The sequence below is a fragment of the Engystomops pustulosus genome, chromosome 10, assembly GCF_040894005.1.
Source record: "Engystomops pustulosus chromosome 10, aEngPut4.maternal, whole genome shotgun sequence".
Taxonomy (NCBI): Eukaryota; Metazoa; Chordata; class Amphibia; order Anura; family Leptodactylidae; genus Engystomops; species Engystomops pustulosus.
In genome coordinates, this window is record NC_092420.1 from 35,130,924 (window position 1) to 35,153,618 (window position 22,695).

The following is a 22,695-nucleotide window of genomic DNA, read 5'->3' on the forward strand; positions in this document are numbered from 1 at the left end:
GCTGAAAGACTCGGCTTATACACGAGTATATATGGTATTTATGTTCATTAGTGTGCTAGGTTGTATGCATCAAACTTACACAACGATAATCAGAAGATTTACAGTCGGATCCAGGGGTAACCGAAATTGTATACACCAGTATTGACAGAGACAGACTGGGATTATATCTGTGAATTGCTGTATTTTTGTTAGTAACATTGAATTAGAGAATGTGTTATTTTGTTATCCTCAGTATATTTAGGAATCATGTCCTGAACCTACCTACAATAAGATATGATTCGGGAATATTATAATATTACTAATTTCTTGGTTATACTTAACAATGTTGTATTGTATGGACACTTTGATTTGTATTTTTTGGAAAAAGTATCAATGTCAAAAAATGCATATTGTAACAGGGTTCAATAGGTTTCCTTCCCTGTTGACCATGACGGACCCGATTATGTAATCACTGTGGGTGAAGTTTGCTGCTGTTTGTGATGGACCCGCTCATGTTACCATTGAAGGCAGGGCAGCAATGTGAGTATGTATCTATTGCTGGGTACTTTTTTTATAGACGTAAATCCTATTAAGAGTCCTTAGGGACTTGAAACACATCAGTTTTCTCCTCATTGCGTCAGTATCTTTTTAAAGATGTGTTAATAAACTAAAAAAATTCCTACAGAGAATCATTTCTTTTTTAAAGGTCTCTCCTGCCACTGCCCCCTCATAATGCTTTCCCTTTGTAGTGGCTTCTAATACGGCACCCTTTTCCCTCCTTATGGTGCCCCATTTTTGTAGTCGCCTGCTTAAAGTGACCCCTTTTGTTTTGCCCCCTCCTCATGGTGCCCCCTTTTCTCTGGCCCCCTCCTTATAGTACCCCTTTTTCTGTGGACCCCTCCTTCCAGTGCCCACTTTTCTGTTCTCCACTCCTTATACGGACAAGCCACGGAAAAGGGGTCATTATAAGGAGGAGGCTAAAGAATAGGAGGCCCCTTGATCGCATGCCGGGCCCAGATATTCCATGGACTGAGTAGGGCTTTACAAAAAAATTAAATTAAAGTTAAACAAAAATGTAAAATAAATAGAAATATTAAAAATGAATTATACATTTAGTTTACATTTACTAAAAAATAAGTTTACATTATAAGACAAGAATGTATATTGTACCAATCAATGGTCTAAGTGATAATTAGGGGATCTAAAAAGGAATATTTTTTATTCTATATAGATTTCAGTAACTATGATCTGTAAAATGTTGGAGGATGTTCCAGAAGTCCAGGATGTCTATTTCCATCACCCCCAGTTCCTTAAGTTTTTTTTCAAATATCCTCAACTGATGGAGAAATATGGATACCTGATCATGAAATGTTGGATTCATCAGGAATATTTCAACAAAAATGAATCTAAAACAATTGTTACCAAGCTGAATCCTGCAGTCCAGCAGATGTCAATGCCAATAACAAGTATCTTTCACTACTGTCCACAAGCAATCCTTATTTTGCTGGTAAGTTCTTTGCTTAGCAGCTCCATATGCTTAAAGAGGACCTGTCACTCATAAAAAAGCACTAGGAGCTGCTTACTAAAGTAAGCAGCTCCTAGCGCTATCTCCGATGCAGCAGTGTTACACTGCTAGCGTTATTAGATCCCACTAGGTGGTATACTGGAAGTCAGGGGTCCTGGGCCCCCTCACCTGTCTGGGCCTCTGAACAGCCACATTAAACTCCCATTATAGACATATATATACAATAGCATTTGCCCATTTTCACAATATGGATAAAATTTTTAGGGCTGGAGACACATAGGACACTGCGATTAGTAGTTACATCACAGTTGATGGGATTTACTCTGGGGATCCACTGGTCACTCACAACCCAAATGCTCCATTCAAGTGGAACTTGTAAGGGTAATTGTGAATCCCCAATCTTGTGATCACTGTCTCATTGGCCAAACGTCTGCTGCAGCTTAATATCAATATGTAACGTAGTTGAGCATTTATCCTAAAATAAAATGACACGACAAAATTTTCCTCCACAGGATTTGATGGTTAGTGGATCTGAAGACCTGGCTGATAAAGTGTTTCTGATATTAAAAGCTTTTCTAGATGAAATGGACAGCTTTGAAACTTCAAATCTAATTTTAGACAAAGTTCTGCAGATATTTCAAGATGCTTTGGTTTCTTCAGACTTACAAGGTAGTGTCTATCTATCTATCTATCTATCTATCTATCAACAGTATTTATCTGGAAAAAAGAGAATCTTAAGTAGGACTAAGTAGAACTTGAATAAAAGTTTTTCTATTTATCTTGTAAATCGCCAAGTAGGATAACTAGAGTTCCCAAATGCTATTGAAATTCCTTTAACCTTTCATTTCCTTTTTCTTTTATTTCATATCAACAAGGTACAATCCTTTTCTTACAATCCTTTAAAATACATAAATGTTGCTGCTGCACAGATTTCATCTATGATCCATTCACTTTTACATTCAACAATTTGGTTTTGATGGAAGATATTTAATAAAAGATATTCTGGAGAGCATGGTCAGTAATGCCAGCTATCATATTTGAAACCTCAGGTCAGAACCCCAATAGATATGGACAGGTCCACCAATGTAATATAAATCCTCCACAAGACCGCAACTTCTCCAACACTAGTCAGGGAAGTCAGAATATGATCTAGCAAGTGTTATTGGTGACAAATACTATCTTTTTTTAAAGAGTTTCATATTGGTTGTAAAAATTACTGTAATGCAGGTCTTAAAGATAGACATAAGACACAGACAGTGGGCCCTGATGCTAAACTTATTCCCCAACTGTCCCTTTCTATCGCCTACCCCCCCCCCCCCCCCCCAGGTAAGGGGTAGACAACTAGAAGATAATCCCTCCTTATGTCTCATTGTGCACACATGTAACACGACAAGCAAACAAGAAGCACAATAGATACAGGCTGGAGATCAGATACTACGAGGTTAGAGAATACAAGAGTGGAGCTAGTGTCTACATGGATTGATAGCAGTTTGACCAGCAAGGAGTGTAAGCTTAACTTGCCTGCCCGCAGGTGGAAAGAGCAAGTAATCACAGGTACACAGCTATAACTCTTTCAGGACAAAGGCAGAGTGAGGGTTGTGGCAGATATTAGGTCAGTCAGCCAATAGAGACTGCCGGATGAGACAATAAGAGTAAAACTTTAACCCCTTAAGGACGCAGCCTGTTTGCAGGTTAAGGCTCGCAACTTTTTTTTGAAATTTGACCAGTGTCTCTTCCTGTGGTAATAACTTTTGAACACTGTTACTTATCAAAGCGATTCTGAGATTGTTTTTTCCCCACATGTTGTACTTCATTTTAGTGGTAAATTTTGGCTGATAAGTTTTGCGTTTATTTACAAAAAAAAGAAAAAAATGATGAATTTTTAGAAAAATTTGCCATTTTCGAAATTCTAAATCACCGCGTTTTCAGGCAGATAGATTTACCACCTAAATAACTTGCAGAATAACATTTCCCATATGTCTACTTTACATTTTCATAATTTTTGAAATGTTTGGATAATTTATTTTGACGTCACGCGGCCTACAAATCGAATAGCGATTTTCCGTATTTTCGGAATTGACTATTTTGGGGATAAATACTGTTTGAAATCAAATTTTACATATTTAGCAACAAAACCCCCTATATAACCAACCCATTTTCAAATCTGCACCCCTCAAACTATCAGAAACAGCTTTTACAAAGATTGTTAACCCCTTGAGATCTTCATAGTAATTGAATCAAAATGGCGGTGAAATTTAGAAATTTCAAATTTATCAAATTTTGTCGGTTATACGTTCATTTAGCCCTAAAATTTACACATTTCCAAAAGATAAAAAGAGAAAACTCACCATAAAATTTGTTCTACCATTTCTCCTGAGTGCAGCGACCCCCCACACGTGGCCGTTACTTGTGTTATGGGGGCACAGCGAGGTGCAGAAGGGAAGGAGCACCTTGCAGCTGCCAGGATTTTAGTTTTCTCGTTGCCCCCTTTTGAAGACTATAAAATTTTCGCTTTTCCGTTATTTGGGCCATGTGACGGCATTTTTTTTGCGGGACGAGATGCTTTTTCCAGTGTTGCCATTTTGGGGTTGGTATCACCTATTGTTGAAAATTTTGGAACTTTTTTTGAGGTCATGAGTAGAAAAGCATCAATTCTGTACTGGATTTTTTACTTTTTTTTTTTCCGTGTTCACCGTATATCCTAATAATCATGTTATCTTTATTCTATGGGTCGATACGATTACGGGGATACCAGACATGAATATTTTTTCTTATGTTTTACTAAATTTGCCAAATAAAACCCTAATGTGGGGAAAAATCTATCATTTTTGCATCGCCGTCTTCCAAGTGGCATAACATTGTTACGTTTTTGGCTACAGAGCTGGTTGATGGCTTGTTTTTTGCGGGACATGTTGTTCTTTGCAACAGTATCATTCTGGAGTACATATGTTTTGTTGATCACTTTTTATTGCATTTTTAGTGGGATATAATAGGTAAAAATCATTATTTTTGGCGGGTTTTTGACGTTTTTTTTTTACGGCGTTCATCATATGGGTTCAATAGTTATTTAGTTTTATTCTATGGATTGTTACGGATGCGGTGATACTATATATGTGGGGTTTGTGTTATGATTTAGACTTTTTTGAGCGTTATATGTCTCTTTATATGTTTTGGGGCTTATGGGCATTTTTAGTGATTTATAAAGTAATTTTTTATTGAAAAACATTATTTTGTACATTTTTTACATGATCCACCATGGGATATGAACAAGCAATCATCTGATTGCTTGTTCTTGATAATACTCTGCAATACTAATGTATTGCAGGGTATTATCAGTGCCAGCCTATGCAGATGCATAGGCTGACACTTTGCCTTTAAGATGACATCACAGACGCCATCTTAAAGGTAAACCCTCCAGGCTTCTCTGGGGTCCCGATCGGACCCCAGAGGAGCCAAAACAGCGATCGCCCCCCCCGAAAACGGTGCGGAGGGCCGATCGTGGTGTAAAGACCCCCAGAAGACATGTTAAATGCCGCGGTCGCGTTGACCGCGGCATTTAACGGGTTAAACACCCGCGATCGGAGCCCACTCCGACCGCGGGTGTTAGCCGGGGATGTCAGCGGTACATTACCGCTGAAATCCCGCGGCTAGCGATGCCGGTTCGGCTGCTATACAGCGCTGAACCGGCATCGTCTCTGCGCCGTAGCTGTACTGCGCTGAGCGCTAATCGCGGGACTCAGCGCAGTACAGCTACGGCGCAGAGCGCTAAGGTGTTAAGGGGGAGATTTATTATTAGTCCTATGTAGCTTCTTGGCATATAATTGTCGCAAATTTTTGTGCAAACAACATTTGCAGGGTTTTTTGCAGGAAAAAACTGCAACTCTAAAGTCACGCAATGGTGGAAAAAATACACCACCGAGTGTGCAACACCACATTTATCAACTGAGAATTTTCAAAAGAATGCAAATTTAATCACAGAAGGTGGGTCCATTGTTACTACAGGGGGAAGTTTTTGCTCAGTTTTGTGTATGAGGTATCTGAGAATTTCCAGTGCAAAAATATTGCAAAAAGGCAGAAATTGAGCAGTTGTTAAACTTACATGAGACTGGTGCAGTGTATTCGCATAGAGCTCACACAGCTGATCACATCAGAAGGCATGAAGGCATTTATCACTGCACATACACTGGACTATAAATCCGACAGGTGGAAACCTGCCAGTATTACACATAGACAACTGCTCAAAATCCTACCTAATGATAAATCCCCCCCTATGTCTCCTAAATCTATTAGCATGGACGAGGAGGAGAAAGCAGACGCAGACGTGTCAAATACAATGATTTCTATTACAAATGTTTTCATGTATAAAAAGAGAAAAAAGCTTGAGAAAGACATTCAATAAAAGCTATCAATGATAAATATTGCCTTGTACATTTTTCTCATCAAGACTGATGAGATTCAAAATTCAATTGCAGCAATTTTGCCATGGGCGGTGGGACAAGTTAAGTTTAGGCCCTATGATTTGTCATAGTTAACTTTAGGGCCTGAGAGGGACAAATTTGTCTAAAACCTGATATAGGTAAGGTAAAGAAGTTAAAGGGGATGTAAGCAGAAAAAGCATATTGTCCAAGAATAGAGCACACTTGTGTACCCAGCCGCCAACCTCAATACCTGTAATATTGGGATTCATTCTGACCAGGTGGGCCAAGGGCTCCACAGCTAATATAAATAGTATAGGAGACATTATCATTAACTTGACATTAACTTTGGCCGTGGGGGAGGAATAGAGACTAGTCAATAATCTTAAGAATCTCAGACCAAAGCCTCGTCTTTTATGGACTAAAGGGAGTCATATGCTTTATGGATATAGATTGCCAGGTACATGCCTTGTTTAGGTGGAGATATCATCGATATAGATTGCCAGGTACATGGCTTGTTTAGGTGGAGATATCATCCATCTAGCTTGGACTTGAGATATCAAGTCTATTACTTTGTCAGTTTGATTAGCCGCTTTCCTTGCAGGAACTCCAGAAAGTCCACCTGGTCATGGTGAATATAAGCCTCTAAAAAGTGTTGATTCGCTTAGAAAAGACCTTTGTGAGAAGCTTGACTTCTAATAAGGGATATTGGATGATAATTCTGACATTTGGTACAATCTTTTCCGGGCTTTGGTATAAGTGATATATACTGCTAGATCGCTAGATCGTCCGGGAACGGTAGTGAACCCTCCCTAATAAAATTAAAGTATTGAACTAAATGGGGCATTTGGAGGTTAGAGTGTTTCTTATAATCAAAATTGTAAAACCCATCAGGACCTGGGCATTTAGATGGTTTGAGCAACTTTAGAGCTATGACCAAACAAGAAATGGGACAGGCACTACCAATAGATAAAGAGAAATATTTAGTCCACGTATCCTAGGGAAGCATATAACCAACACAAGAACAAGAGAGAGGATACGTATAATGGACTGCGGTAATGTAAAAAAAACTTTATTAATTCATATGCATAATCACAATAACAACAAGACCATAAAATAAAAACACTTAAAAAGTACACCATGCAAGGTGTACTTAACCTCCCAGGACCTGTGTGTCCTGGGCTCCCCAGCCCAAAACCGACCCAATCAAAACGACAAATGTCTACAGCAGGACAATGAGGAAAGTGCTAAATACAGCTGGAAAATATCAAGTTGCAGCAGGAAATATGTGCATACATAAAGTGACCTGTGCAGAAAATAAACCAAACAGTCCTGTATGGAGTAGCCTACATGCCTAGAGTATACGGTACCTAGTGTGGATCCATATAATGAGGTAAAGGAGGCAGGAAGGCAAGGTCGGAGTGGGGAGGAGGAGAGAGGAACGAACCCCACGCGTATCGTCACCTATTCCGGTGACTTCCTCAGGGGTATGTGGCTCAATACTGACGTGGTCCTGTATATATGGGGTCCACCCGCCCACAGAAACAGCCCCCACCCACACATCAACGTGTACTGAGAATACTGTTACCTACTGATAACAGTAGGTCTCCACTAAATCTCTCATCATTAGCGGCCTGTCCGCAAATAAGGACTTGGCTGATCGAGCATTATAATTTGAGAATGTTCAGCTGCAATCATTATCTGGTGCCATACTGAGCATTATCTATCTCACCCAGACCAGGGAAGGGACTGGGGGGTTTTCAACATCTATAAAAAACAACAACAGATGAATAATAAATCAAATAATAAGTCTGTCTATTAACATTAAGTAATCTTAAAACACCATTGGTGAAGTTCTGGGAGTTTGTGTCCTTCCTAGGACCAGACCAGCTAGTTGCCAGGGTAAACCACAAACTCAGAGGAGGCCACGTGACAACTTCACAGACCTAGGGCAGAAAGGCCACCCATCTACCTGTCTCATGAAAAGATAAACATAAGACAACAAAAGCAATGTGTTTGGGTTAGACTCCATTTCTGGAGTATCTTAGAAAGTGAAATGTTCTCTGTGGTGTAGCGTCAGACAGCTGGAATCTTCATTTTCCAGAGAGGGGAGAGTGGAGCCTACTTGTGTGGCATATGTAGAGTAATGGACTTCTGTGAAGGTTTCAGCTCGGTGGGTGCTTGTTCTCGCTGCAATAGACCCAAAATTTCTTCACCTTCCTAAAAGGGGGAAAACCGGTGCAGCTTGTTGCCATAGCGGAACAATAATTTAAATGGAAAGGCCCATCTTTATTTCAATTTCGTGTTAGCGCAGGATCTGAAAGAGTGGTTTAAAGCTACTCCATCTTTGTATGGTATGGGGGGCTAGGTCAGTGAAAATTTGTATCTCAAAGTCCTGGACTTGGATGGAGTTGGCACCCCTAGCTGGTTTCATCTAACGCTCCTTAGTTGAAAACAAATTGTACTTGACCACAATATCTCTGGGCAAGCCATCGGACCTGGGAGCTGTAAGCGCTCTGTGTACTCTCTCCACATCATAGTATCTTTCAGGGAGATCTGGAAGTATAGTTTTAAATATATCATTCTTCAGATCCAGGTCAGTAACTGACTCGGGGAACCCTCTAATTCTGAAAATTTTCCTGCAGAACCTGTTCTCCAAGTCCTCAATTTTAGACAGAGCCTCCTCCAATTGGGCATTGATATCCGAAATGCTAGCAGAATGATGATTAATATGGGCTACAGAGATGTCTATTTTAGCCTCAACAGTGTCAATGCGGTTGCCCAGCATTTGCAAGTCCTCTTCTATATCTGAAGTAATTTTAACACAGGCTTTGCCCAGTTCCTGCTGGAGGATATTTGACAATTTAGCAAGGAGAATTTTATCCCCTGAATAGTGGTAGCGCTCTTGACCCACCTCAGGTACATCTGACTCAGTTGAGGCCGTGGAGGTTGTCTGGCTGAATTCAATTTCAGCCATTGCTTTATCCAGTGCCACCAATGAGTTCTGTGTTGTTGGTGGGCCTTCCTGTGTTTGGCAGGTTCCACAGTTGTGGAGAAGATGGTGATGCGTGTGAGAAGGAGCTTTCTGGCAAAGATAGCGGCAGCGGGAACTCCTGTGCAGGCTCCGGTGCAGGTTTCACCTGTGTTCCAGCCTTTTTTTTGGCCTCCTTTAGCCATTCTGCAGGGGATTGCTATCTTCCTACGTCTGCAGAAGGTAGGAGCTGTAGCTAATAGCTAATTATCACTGCTCTACGGCTTGCTGCCATCTTGAATTCTGCATGCATATGCCCCTCACAAATTCGTATTTTTATAGAAGTTTGCTCTTAACTGAACTTCAAAAGGTAAGTTTACAACAATATCATGCTCCATCTTTTCATATATGCCAGTTTCCTGATGTGAATACAGTTTAATCACAATCCCCGGATGGATCCCCCTAAAAGTCGGGAAACCCGACGAAAATGCGGCCGCGGGACCCTTAGTAAATAAGCCCCATTATGTTAATCACACAGGAGGAGGCATTCAGGCCTCCACATCTTTAGTTTACTGGTGGTAGAGTGTCCTAATTACACTGCATGTTCTGTCTAGGGGATGGATTGGGGGTTTTAACCCATTTTCTTGCATCATTATTAATGAAATAATAACTTTATTAACCCTTTAAAGACCTGGCCCTTTTTTGTTTTTTCATTTCCATTTTTCACTCCCCGCAATCAAAAATCTATAACTTACATGTAAAGAGCTGTGTGATGGCTTGTTTTCTGCGTAATAAATTGCACTTCATAGTGATGGTATCTACTATTCCATGCCGTGTACTGGGAAGCTTAAAAAAAAATTCCAAATGCAGTGAAAATGGTGAAAAAAATGCATTTGCGCCGTTTTGTGGGCTTGGATTTTACGGCTTTCACTGTGCGCCACGAATGACATGTCTACTTTATTCTTTGGGACGGTGCAATCATGGGGATAACAAATTTGTATAGGGTTTATAATGTTTTCAAACATTTACAAAAATTAGAACCTCCTGTACAAATTTTTTTTTATTTTGCCATCTTCTGGCGCTAATAACTTTTTCATACTTTGGTGTACGGAGCTGTGGGTGGTGTCAGTTTTGCGACTTTTGATGACGTGCACAATGCTACCATATTTAGGACTGTACGAGCTTTTTGGTCACTTTTTATTTAATTTTTTACATTTTATAGATTTGACTTTTTAGGTTTTTTTATTATAATTTTTTTTAACTTTTTTTATTTTTACTTTTACTTTTTGTCAGACTCCCTAGGGTACTTTAGGTTGTCTGATTGATCCTACCATATACTGCCATACTACAATATGGCAGTATTTGGGGATTTTCCTCCTCATTCATTACAATGTGCGAATCACACATTGTAATCAATGGGTTAAAACGAGACAGCCTCGGGTCTTTAGAAGACCTGAGATTTTCATTGCCACTCCCCAATGACGTCACAGGGAGCGTTGATCTCCATCTTTTTGAAGCCGTCGGCAGCTTTGCTGGTAGCACCGAACGCGGGTGTTACCGGTAAGTCTTTGCTGCGATATGAAGCCCTCTCTCAGCCAGTGAGCCCTCTCCATGCACCCGCAGCCGACCTGTAACGTGCTCTTATGTCATGGGTCGTTAAAGGGTTAAACAGTCGGAGGTGCCCTGGCTGACACATGCGCAGTATCTCCGGCTTTGGAGCCGAGATCACGCAGCCGCTGGCCTGTGCTGTGCTCTGCGCTGAAGATGTCTGGATAGGAGGATCAAAGAAGCTACTGGGGCATGGAGTAGCCGCGCCCTGTAGCCTTAGCTCTGGCTACTCCATGCCCCAGTGACCTCTTTAGCAAATTTGCATATTACACTGATTAAAGATTAGAAAAGATATAGGGGGGTAAAGGATTAGCCCTAAAAAGGCTATCCTTACATATAATAATAATTCTTTATTTATATAGCGCACACAGATTACGCAGCGCTGCACAAAGCATGTCAAATTGGTAACTGTCCCCATGGGGCTCACAATCTAAACAACCTAACAGTATGTTTTTGAAGTGTGGGAGGAAACCGGAGTACCCGGAAAAAACCCACGCAAACACGGAGAGAACATACAAACTCTTTGCAGATGTTGACCTGGGTGGGATTCGAACCCAGGACCCCAGTGCTGCAAGGCAGATGTGCTACTCACTCAGCCACCGTGCCGTTTAGATGCACCTACCACCGGATCTACCATAATAGGTAGATCCCTAGTGGTAGGTTTACTTTAATAAAGAACCCAGAGAACCTGATAAAAACGGTCCTCCCCTCCCCCCATTTCGACTCTTAAAAGTGTCCATAAAGAGTCTAAAACAGTTGTGGTTGTGGCATAAGGAACTTTATTTTTTGGCACACATTGCACATTCTTTCTCTTTAGCTGTTCAATGCTTTGTGTAAATATTGATATCTAGTATCAATATTTAGTATATATGAAATTTAGCATAGTTTCTGGTCAATGCAATAACTAGAATTTATTGTAATGTCTCTTTAAATTACTATAAGACATTATTGTTTCTGTTCAATAAGCTAAGATATGATTTTTATATCAGCAGAGAAAGTATTGCCATCAGTTCTCAGCCTTCTATGCCTGCTGCAGAAGAAAAAACAGCCAAAAATTGTCCTGGATGGCTCATATTTCAAACTTTTCTACAGTGGTAAGCAAATGAGATGCAGCAACTATAAATATAATGCTGACTCTGTCTATGAATGAGGCAATGCTTCTTGTTCCACTTCTACACCTGTAAAGCTATATTCACCACTTGCTGCAATCCAGCTGCTGTGTTGTGCTAATAAACAATATAATACATTGTAAGGCCTCATGCATATGACCCTGTGCTTCACCTGGGCTGGAGCCTGGGGGGAAGCACACGGCTGGATGGAGAAGGAAGCTACATAGGAAGCTGAGCAGGTGCACTGCCAATTGGTCCAAAAGTGGAAGCTGACGTATACTTTGTGGCACTGCCGTCTAGCTCTGTCACAGTGAGACACAGTGGGGGAGATTTATCGTTACCCGGCTCCTTGGGACACTTCTATGTCTGTCTTTTGATCTCCACTGTTGATCAGATTCATTAAAGCGCCTTTCACCCTTGAATAAATGTTGTTATGCTCTATATGTGTCTGGGATTTTTCTTTCAAAAAGGCTAAAAAAAGACGCAAAATGCACCAAAAGTTGCAGCACATACACCAGCAGGGGGCTGGAGTGACTTTGCGACTTTTTTGCGACTTGTAATGGAACCTACTGAACACATTTGTGATCTTCACCTAATTCAGATTACCTCCATGGCACCTTGTTTTCCAAACTGAACAATCCTAACTTTAGTATTTGTTACTAGACCTTCCATCTTGCTTAATTGTCGGGTCAACTCTCTCTAGCTCCCATATTTCCTTTTTGGTATTTTGAAAATTTAGCCCATATTCAAGGCATGGTCTTATAATAAAATTGCAAAGAGTTTAAATGAAATCTACCATCAAAATCAACCACAAGGGGCATTCACTCATAGATCCGGGCACCTTGATTGTGTTAATCTTCTTAAATTTGTTATCCATGGCCTCCTTCTTTCTAGAATCAACTTTTAAAAACAAAGCAATGGAAAAATAAAAAGTATTTATATACCATATCCTCGAGTATTTAGCACAAAACACGTCATACTCAAGTCTATAAAAAGAATTAACTCTGTACTCACCTTTACCACAAACACCCCACCCCCACCAAAATCCCCCTCCGCAGGTCCTCTTCTTTCTTCCGCTTCTCCGGCTCCGCATCCCTGCGCCAACATTATAAAGTCGGCAGTAGAGTTATACAATGCATTGAATCCTCAATACTTGTCTGAGGAGACACCATGCAGGGAAAACATATAATACAGTTAAATTAATAAATGTATATGACAAAAAATAAGGGCTCATTAAGACGAGTGTGTCTGCAGCACATCTACAAAAAATGTGGAAGTGATTGTGTACAGTCCATATTGTATCCGTTTTTTTTTTCAGATCTGTACACCATCCATTTTTTTCACATATGCAAAAAAAACCAACTGATGGGTTTGTATCTACCGTATATACTCGAGTATAAGCCGACCAGATATATAAGCAGATGTACCTAATTTTACCACAAAAATTGGGAAAACCTATTGACTCGAGTATAAGCCAAGGGGGGAAAATGCATTGGTGCCAGCCCATTCCCCCCAGTATATAGCCAGCCAGTGCCCCCTAGTATATAGCAAGCCCATTCCTCCCAGTATATAGCCAGGCCATTCCCTTAACCAACAAGCCCCTAGTATACAGCCAGCCAGCTCCTGCCCCCAGTATATAGGCTGCCAGCCTACTGCTCCCAGCAAATAGCCGGCCAATCCCCTAGTACAGTGATGGCAAACCTTTTAGAGGTCGAGTGCCCAAACTACAACAAAGACCCGCTTATTTATCGCAAAGTGCCAACACAGAAATTTAATTTGTGATTTATACTCCCTTCTCTGTCACAGTTTTCATTGATACCAGCACCTGAGGACACCAATAAAGCACAAAATAGTCCCAGGGAGAGCTGTTACTTTAAAACAGCTCTGTGCACAGCAAGTCCTGGGCTGTCTGTGACTGCAGGAAGATACCTGGAGTCCTCTCTGGTGATGGCCTGAGTGCCCACTGAAAGGGCTCTGAGTGCCACCTCTGGCACCAGTGCCATAGGTTAGCCATCACTGCCCTAGTATATAGCCTTCCAGCCAACCCCCAGCACCCGCCGCCATATTAAGCCATCTTCTGCCCCACCATATACAGCCTTTCTCGTGCCTTCTATATAGTCTTCCTCATGCCCATGGTTGGTGTGCGCCGGCCAGTGCACACTATGGTGTCAGTGGCGGCTGACATCATAGTCTGCAAGGTCAGCGAGCCTGACCTATCGCTGCCGATCGAAGAAGAGCAGACGGGTGGGGGCACCGGAAAGGGGAATTTTGCACACGGAAATAAAAAATGCCTGTCTAAATTGGCCCTTAATCTGATGATGTCATAGTTTTTGTGCAGGCAGTGCGTGCAAAGTTCATTTCTTATTATATAAACATATACAGGAGGCAGGGGCTGGTAGGCTATATACTGGGGGGAAGGGGACTTTCTAGCTACATACTGGCTGAGGCTGTGACCAATGCATTTCCCACCCTAGGCTTTTACTAGCGTCAATAGGTTTTCCCAATTTTTGGTGGTAAAATTAGGTAACTTGGCTTATACTTGGGTCGGCTTATACTCAAGTATATAAGTTAGGTAGATAATAAAAACAAAAATGATAATGATATGAACTTTAAGTTATATTCTGACTTAAATATATTGATTTTATAGTGAACAACATATCTGGAAAATGTAGTTTATCCAGTGAAAACATTCTTCAGCCTGCACTCAACTTTCTATACTGCAGCATCCATTACACAGGCACAGCTAGCAAAGTGAGAGGTACTGTAAATAATTACACAATAAGATTTCAATCTTTAATTGATTTATTTATGTGTGTTAGGCTGGTTGTACACAAGTGATTCTGCTCCCCTCCGTGAGTTCACAGGATTTGCCAAACAAAACCTAGAACTGCTGAGCCGGACTCAGCACCTCAGCTCAGTTCAGCACTTCTAGGTTTGGTCTGGTAAATCCTGCAGACACAGGGATCTAGTTTGTCATTTGTGTACAACCACACTTGGAATTTTTTTTTAGAGTTATTCAAAACGTTTTGTTTGTTTGTATGTGGCCATTTTGAGGAAATCTTTAAAGGAACCTGTCTCCAGCAATTAAGCACTTATTCCATCACCAACATTTTTTAGAGAGTTAGTCCTCCTGACTTGGACTATTGTATGTTTGTTTTTGTTAATGGCTTGTTTGCACCACTGATGCACCAATGACAATAATAATAATAGACGGAAATAGGACCTGCTCTACCTTTTATGGCTCAGGCAGTCAGCATGAGCCCATAGAAATGTATGCTAGACTCTGAAACAACATATATTAAGGAGTCATAGCAGAAAGTTCACTGTGGCCAGCCCTTCTCCTAACTCCTAATGTATTTTTTTGCCATTAACCACAGTATAATATCCCCTTCCTGTGACAACCTTATAAGCATCTATGCCACCACTCTACACCCTCATTATAATATCCCAATTTCTTTACGCCCCCCTCCACTGATGCCTCATTTTTTTTGTCCCTCCCCCCCACACATTCTCCTCTTTTCTGTTGACCCCTAAGATATACTGCCCCCTCCTCTCCCTCTTATAATGCCCTTTGTGCACTCCCCTTCACATTGTGCCCCCCATCTACCTCTCTAATATTTTGGCTCTCTCAGATAGTGACCCCTCACATTTCATTGATTTGCTCCTATGAGCAGCAGAATGATACAATATGGTGTAAGAGATGTGATGATGATTATACTCTTTTATCTTAGCCACAGCGGTACTTCTCTCTAACACATGTCTTATTGAGATGCTAGAGGAAATGATAGCAAAAACACTGGATACAACCCAGTCCCATTGCAGTGATTCTCTATATTGTTCTGCTTGGCTAATGACTTCCACTCTGATGAACTTCCAACAGTGCTACAACTTACAGGTCAGCAGCTTTCCAACTACTTACCTACAAGTCATACTAGATATTTAGCATGGAAGGGAGATTCAAAAAAGGTGATTGGTAAACCATTATTGTAGTCATTGTTATTGTACAATATTTAAAAACTTCCCATACAATGTCCAGGTCATCTCGGGGGTTCTCAAGATCAGTGGGGGGTCCCAATATGGAGACCACCACCAATTAGCAAGTTAGGGAATAGGGCCTAGCTTAGTTGGTACAACCCCCTCACTTCCCCAGCCCCCAGGAAAATGATAGACAAGATTATGTGTATGCAAATGTGTTCTTTTGGATATTTGTAGTACGGGAAAGATATGATAACCCTTTAAGGTTAGTAACCTGTCTGGTAGTGTTATAGATCTGGGTTGTTTTTTTTAGCAAATTTCTTTTCTCTTTTCTTTCAGATCCACAAAACTATTTATGTTGATGTAAAGAATGTAATAGATTTAATATCATTTAAATGTAAGGACACATCATCCATGCTCATTGGTAAGAACATATTTTAGAAGACAAAGCCTTGGCAAGATAAAGCAACCTTTTAAAACAAACCTTTACTTTAACCTCTTAAGGACGCACCCAGTTTATAGCTTAAAGGATATCTACCATTGGATTAACTCATGCTAGACTGTCCTAAGTGATATGCTTATTACCCTAGGGCAGTGATGGCGAACCTTTAAGAGACTGAGTGCCCAAACTACAAACAAAATCCACTTATTTACCAAGAAGTGCCAACATGACATTTCACGTAGTAACTTATTGCTACCTGTTCTTCCACATCATTCAATTGTATTGGCTCTCCTAAGGCCACCAATACAGTTGAAAAAAGGTGGGCAAATAAATTCAGACCATCATTGTAGCTTCTCTCCAGGAAGAATGGTGGGTCCGCAGGATGACCCCTAAAGGCAATGCAGTTCTGTCAACATCTTCTCACTTTTCCCACTGTTTCAAACAGCCAATGAATTGTCGCTTTAAAATAGCGCTGAGAGCAGCATCCCTTAAGTTGCTTGGGACCTGAAGGAGATTTGGTAGATTTGGTCCTGTCTAGGGATATTGGAGCAATCACCTGAGTGCCCACAGAAAGGGCTCTGAGTGCCACCTCTGGCACCCGTGCCATAGGTTCGCCACCACTACCCTAGGGGGATTTCTTATTTTGTTTTCAACCTTCTTCTTCCATAGAAATTGAATTTATACAAATACTAGCTGTAGCTCCCACTGTTGCCCGAGATAGTAAATAACTGCTCTTAGCTATAACAAAATAGAAGGGGTTAACCAAAAGATCTGTCTTTTCTTTATTTAATACCTTTTTATTTGACTGTTTGCTTTTATTTATGTCTGTTTGCATATTAAATGGTTCTTTAATTATTTTTTCCTTGTACTCTATATGTTCCCATAACTCTGGAGAGGTGAATTGCTGCTAAGCCTTGTTACCCCGTGTGTGTTTGTATGCTAACAATAGCTATAGACAGTGTGGGTCCAGGTGATCTGTATGGCACCTAGAAGAGTGTGTATCTTAGTGCATGTGTGCGGACCTGGTGTGGGCGTCTTGTGAGCCGTAATTATGAGTGGTGGCAGCGACAAGTTGTATGGAATTAATGGGTGACTGTATCGGAGTGTAGAGTGGCTCTGTGCAGTAGAGCTCCATAGGCACGTGGTAGGGGGGTACATAGTGTGGTTGTGCGCCCACTGGGCTGTGCGTGTGTAGTGTCTGGGATTTGGATGCGTTTGGTTTGGGTGTGCTGTATGCTAGGGGAGTAGGAATTAGCGTAAGGACGCCATTTTGTATGAGTGGGCGGAGCTTAAGGGCTAATTTGTGTGGTTCCCTGGCACTCTGATTCCAGTGACTATCTGCCTCTAGCACTCTAATTCCAGTGATGGTCTGTCTCGTGCACTCTTATAAAATTACAATAAAATTACAGCTGATATCTGACTGGTTTCCATGGGCAACTGGAACAGTTTTAGCTCAGACACTACTGATAAATCTCCCCCTATCTCTGTATTTCTTTCCATCTTACCTCACACATAAACGTCTTATACTCATTGCCTATAGTAGCCAATCATAGCTCAGAGCTCATATAAATGATATGTTGCAGAATAGCAGCCAATCACGGCTCAGCTTCCAACTGCCACCTGTATATGGTGGTTAATAAGTGGATTTTGGAAAGCATGGGGTGAAAATTTCGACTCAAAACTGAATCTATGATGGTTCCTGAGTCACAGAGAGTGGCTGTGCAAAATTTGGTGATTGTAAACGTGACGGTACAGATTCTTTTAGGGGACATCCATACATACTTACATACACACATACTCACATACATACTCACACATATTCAGCTTTATATATTAGATGTAAATGAGCCTGTAAATTAAGCAGGTGGCTCCATGTTCTGTGTTGCTGCTGCCTCCTTATCAGGTTTGGGTTTCTTTAATTAAGCTATTACTTCATTTAACAGCATGGTGTATGCCATATAAACAAATCAGTAATAAATCATAAATCAAGTCATTGCTAGAATTCTTATTTTGTTTTTCCTGCCTCCCATAAAAGAAATGAAATGCAATCATTGGAGCACATGTAACATAAGTCTGACTTTGTGCTCCTGCTTTTTATTTTGGCTTTTCTGGCAGAAAGATGGATCTTAGTGTCTTTTCCTTATTGATACATGTGGCATTTGAGGAGTTTGAAACAAAAGTCATTTAAAGTGTAACCGTCATTTCAAAAACCTTTTGATATGTTGTAGGGCAGGTAATTTTAAGCCCTTTTGCAATTGGATTAGTTACCCGAATCTTGCTCCTTCCTCTTGTATTCTGCAGACTTCCCCTAGATGTCAGTCATCTCTCATATGGCTGTTACTATGGACATTCAATCTTCAGAAAGGAGCAGAGACTACGAGCAGGAGACACGCCCCCATTTCTCTCCCTGCAATCAGCTGATTACCTCATGTCTCAGTGATCCAGCAGTCATGTGCTGCCAGGAGCCCTCACTAATGTAGTAACCAAACACATACACTGATCTCTCCCTCAGCTTTCCCTACACCTGTGTATAAACAAATAATTCACACAGACAGAAAGTGCAGCCCCCCTTCCCCCCATCACCTCACACAAGGAAGTGGCAGGACTCTCCAAGTCTGCAAGCTGTGCCCTCATGTGCTGTGTTGAAGTTTTACTTAGGTAGGTAGATAGGTAGTTAGATAGATATGAGATATAAAGATATTAGATAGATATGAGTAGGTAATAGATAGATAGATAGATAGATATTACATAGATAGCTCTGGTGTCATTGGTCAGCAGCAGGCTCTTGTGATGAGGTGACAGGAGGCAGGCCCCGCTCCTCCAATGTTGCCGATTGTAGTTTTTTGTGGACCGAGAGGCAAAATACTTTAAGGAACTATTCCCAGGGACACCTGGCGCAGAATTATGTATTTTAGTTTTTTTTTGCACAGAATGATGGTTACACTTTAAAGTATCCAAAAGTTTCAAATAGCTCTAATGTGTGTTCTACGCCTGTAAGGGGGCAGCTGGATTTGCGACACAAAAGTTGTACCTTTCAAATCTGGATTTAAGAGAAACTGTAAAGGGCATATTTTGAAGAGAGATTGTCTTAGGTACAAAATAAGTGCACATGTAGCACAAAAAGTCACAGAAAATAAAGAAAAGGCCAAAACATGTGCCCCAATGAGTATCAGGTTATATATAGCAAGAAAGCTCCAAGCGGAAACAGGCCTCCTTTTGGCGCTTTTTTATTCTGCTGTGAAAAACAGCATATGTTCCCCAGCCCATTTGAGGCTGTGGAGGATGGATGGCACTGTATAGTCTGCAGTGAACATAAAATGTGGGTGTTCTCTCTGAAGTAACTATGCAAATATGCAGACAATCCCCCATCAGCAGCAGCAAATCACTTCCTACTGTCAATGCTCACTCCTCCTACTTTAACTTATAGGTACTGGCAGTGGGATACAATGCTGTTGTAACATCTGTGCCATCAGGCTTCAGCACCATCCTCTGCCTGTAACGTACGGCACAAGATTTGCTGCTGACTGTAATTTTGTACTTAGTTTGCATTCAGTCCTTCATTAGCCCGAGGGTGCAGTCACACGTCGCTTTTAACGCATACATTTAAAAATGCTTTGCAACAGCTGAAGAGGGATTTGCCTAATTAAACAGCTGTTAACAATGGCCTTTACAATACGCATTGTTACCGCATGTGTTAACGCAAGCATTAACATTTGCGTCTTGTAAACGCAAGTGTTTACAGCTGTTTAATTAAGCAAATCTCTCTTCAGCTGTTACAATGCGTTTTTAAACACTTGTGTTAATGTGTGACCGCACCCTGAACGTTGCTTTATTCCGATTCTGACTTCTTGATTAATTTCCACCACACCCGATTATCTTCTGTTGACTATGTTTATATCAGTGAACCAGTCCAATTATCTTCTGAAATGGGGCTCTGATATCTTATGAGAGATTTGTCTGGCCTATTGCCAGTGCCTGTTATAAGTCTTTCTTGGTACATTCTAGAATTTTATGGACTTTTTTTATTTCGGATTGTTTGACCCAATATTTGTTTTTCTCTTGATTCTGAATTGCATTGTCCTCTAGGTTTTGACCCATATCTGTACAACAATCCTTTTTTTTGTTTTGGTCTGTTTGTATCTGTGTTTTTACATTGGCACAGGAAAAGAACATCAACCAGTTATCACCTACCACTTAGGTAGGATGGGCAATTAGGTAAGGACAGCTGGGGGTCTAGATTTATGGTTCACTGTCCGTGTCTGTACTACCTTTTCATCTGTGTCAGCATAAAAGCTGTCCTCCCATTTTAAGGATATAACAGAGGGGAAAAAATTAAGCCTTAAAAGGGGTATTCTCGTCTCGGCATTCACATTCAATTTCATTCATCTGCCATATATAAACATTTCTTCAATTAGATTTTATTTAAAAGAAATGTTCCTGTGTGACTATAATTTCTCATAAATGTTGTTATTTGGTCCCTTAGAAACAAGACTGTGTCCCTGGATACGGCCACCTCTGCTGGAGGGATTGCACAAAGAAACAAAAAGTTTTAGTTTATGAAATGCCTGGAAGTTACTGCATAACACCACAGCCGTCCTGTGGTAATGGATGCTGAATCCAGGTGGTCAGGCAGGATTCAATAGTGCATGTCTGGCCACCCCTGCCGGAATGTGAGGTGGTCGTATCCGAGAAAAGCTATCTCGATTCTAAGAGACAACAAGGCTACATTTATGAGAAATTATCTTGACACAGGAACATTTCTTTTAATAACATCCAATTGAAGAAATGTTTACATGTGGCAAATGAAATTAATTAACCCGTTCACGACCCGTGACGTAATAGCACGTCACGGGTCAGCCGCGGGTGCATGGAGAGGGCTCACGCGCTGAGCCCTCTCCATAGCCGGTAAGTCTTTGCTGCATATTGCAGCAAAGGCTTACCGGTAACACCCGCGATCGGTGCCGGCTGATCGCCACTTAAATGTATGAAAACAATATGAAACCTATATAAATTTGATATCCCCGTAATCGCACCGACCCAAAGAATAAAGTATATATGTCATTTGGGGCGCACAGTGAAATCCGTAAGATCCAAGCCCACAAGAATACGGCACAAATGCGTTTTTTTAACAATTTCACTGCATTTGGAATTTTTTTCCCGCTTCCCAGTACACTGCATGGAATATTCAATACCATCTCTATGAAGTGCAATTTGTTACGCAGAAAATAAGCCGTCACACAGCTCTGTACATGGAAATATAAAAAAGTTATGGATTTTTGATCATGGGGAGTGAAAAATGAAAATGAAAAAACAAAAAAGGGCCAGGTCCTGAAAGGGTTAAATGTGAATGCCCAGATGGGAATACCCCTTTAATGGCCCCTAAAAAATCTACAAAACATTTGTATCTATGGAATAATTAACATGACCCAAAATTGTTTTCTTAAAAGTGTGCTTATTCTGCAATAAGTAGTATTTAATGGCTTTCATTTACCATTTCTTTTGGGACTATTTTAAATAAGAATCTGTTCCACTCCACAGCATCGTCATTAGATGTTACCGATAATGTTATGTTTGCTGTTAGAAATAGTGAAGCATGTAGTATTTTTTTCCATTAACAACAGATGACTCCAGTGGCTGCGTGCTTTGTCATATTTACTGACAAATTATTTAACTGTATCTAATTTTTCTTCTAAGGATTCAGTTGTTTCATAAAGATGGTAATTGTATTGTACCTCTCAGTTAGTATTCTTCAGCACTTAAAAGCACAACTCAGACAGAAGTTCTCCTCACCTTTTATCAAGATATCTAAAGGAGACAGAAACCATCCAGTACCAGAACCACAAGATGATATTTGGCCTCTGACATCTAAAAGCACACTTTATCTGGTTGCAGCTTTACAGAACCTCTTGGTGCAGGTATTATGTGTTATGCATGGGGTTTGCATATTCTTGGACATACACACAAAATGGGGGAAGGCGGGATATATCTTTCAAGACATTTATGTCACTTTTCATCTGCTGGACTTGTGGCTTGTTTTTATACATTCTAGGACTCATTGTTAAAAAAAAAAAAAAGGATAACCCCTTTGAATAGAGTACCTATAAAAGACTTACAAAAGTTCCAACACTATATGAATTTATAGATTGATTGTTCACAATATGCTGTTGCATTCTTACTGCATTACTATATAGTAGTTTTCTTTTTTTGGTTTACCTCCAGAAAGACACAATTCTTGTTCAAGTCGCCGCAGATTGTTTTGGCTCTATTGTAGATTTCCTGCATGACAAGGCACCTGATCTGGGTAAGATTGATAGTGTACAGTTAGAAATAGTACATTGGTTGACAAATTTTTTGCTTCTTCTGTGTATTGCACCAAATTATTTGTTACTATTGATTAGCACAAGTTATTTCAAAGGGTTTCTTTGTGTTATGTAAATATGGCTTCAATGGGTTGTCCAGGAATTAAAGTTTTTTAATTCATGGCAGGGGGTAAGTAAAAACAGAGCTGTTTCCCACCTCTTTTGGTGCTCCTGTTCTATAAAGCGGCGCTATCACTGCCGGACATCTGTTTGTATACAGAGTCTAGCGATGCCATCCCAACTACTGGCGCATGCCTGCTACTGCATGAGTTTCAGACTGTTCAGACTAGAAAAAAAATGTAATTCCTGGAC

General features: G+C 40.6%; 1 protein-coding gene across 3 annotated transcripts in view; it reads left to right on the forward strand.

The window, feature by feature from the left end:
- MEI1 (meiotic double-stranded break formation protein 1) overlaps positions 1-22,695 on the forward strand; it is a 114,248-nt gene that overhangs the window by 85,703 nt on the left and 5,850 nt on the right. For 2 of the 3 annotated variants that reach the window (XM_072127660.1, XM_072127662.1), the window contains exons 20-27: positions 1,211-1,486; positions 2,017-2,173; positions 11,488-11,592; positions 14,255-14,365; positions 15,339-15,502; positions 15,922-16,006; positions 21,764-21,939; positions 22,244-22,325. In XM_072127660.1, coding sequence (XP_071983761.1) covers positions 1,211-1,486; positions 2,017-2,173; positions 11,488-11,592; positions 14,255-14,365; positions 15,339-15,502; positions 15,922-16,006; positions 21,764-21,939; positions 22,244-22,325 — 1,156 coding nt within the window. The remainder of the gene's footprint in view (positions 1-1,210; positions 1,487-2,016; positions 2,174-11,487; positions 11,593-14,254; positions 14,366-15,338; positions 15,503-15,921; positions 16,007-21,763; positions 21,940-22,243; positions 22,326-22,695) is intronic. The other variant, XM_072127661.1, reaches the window with a different exon arrangement.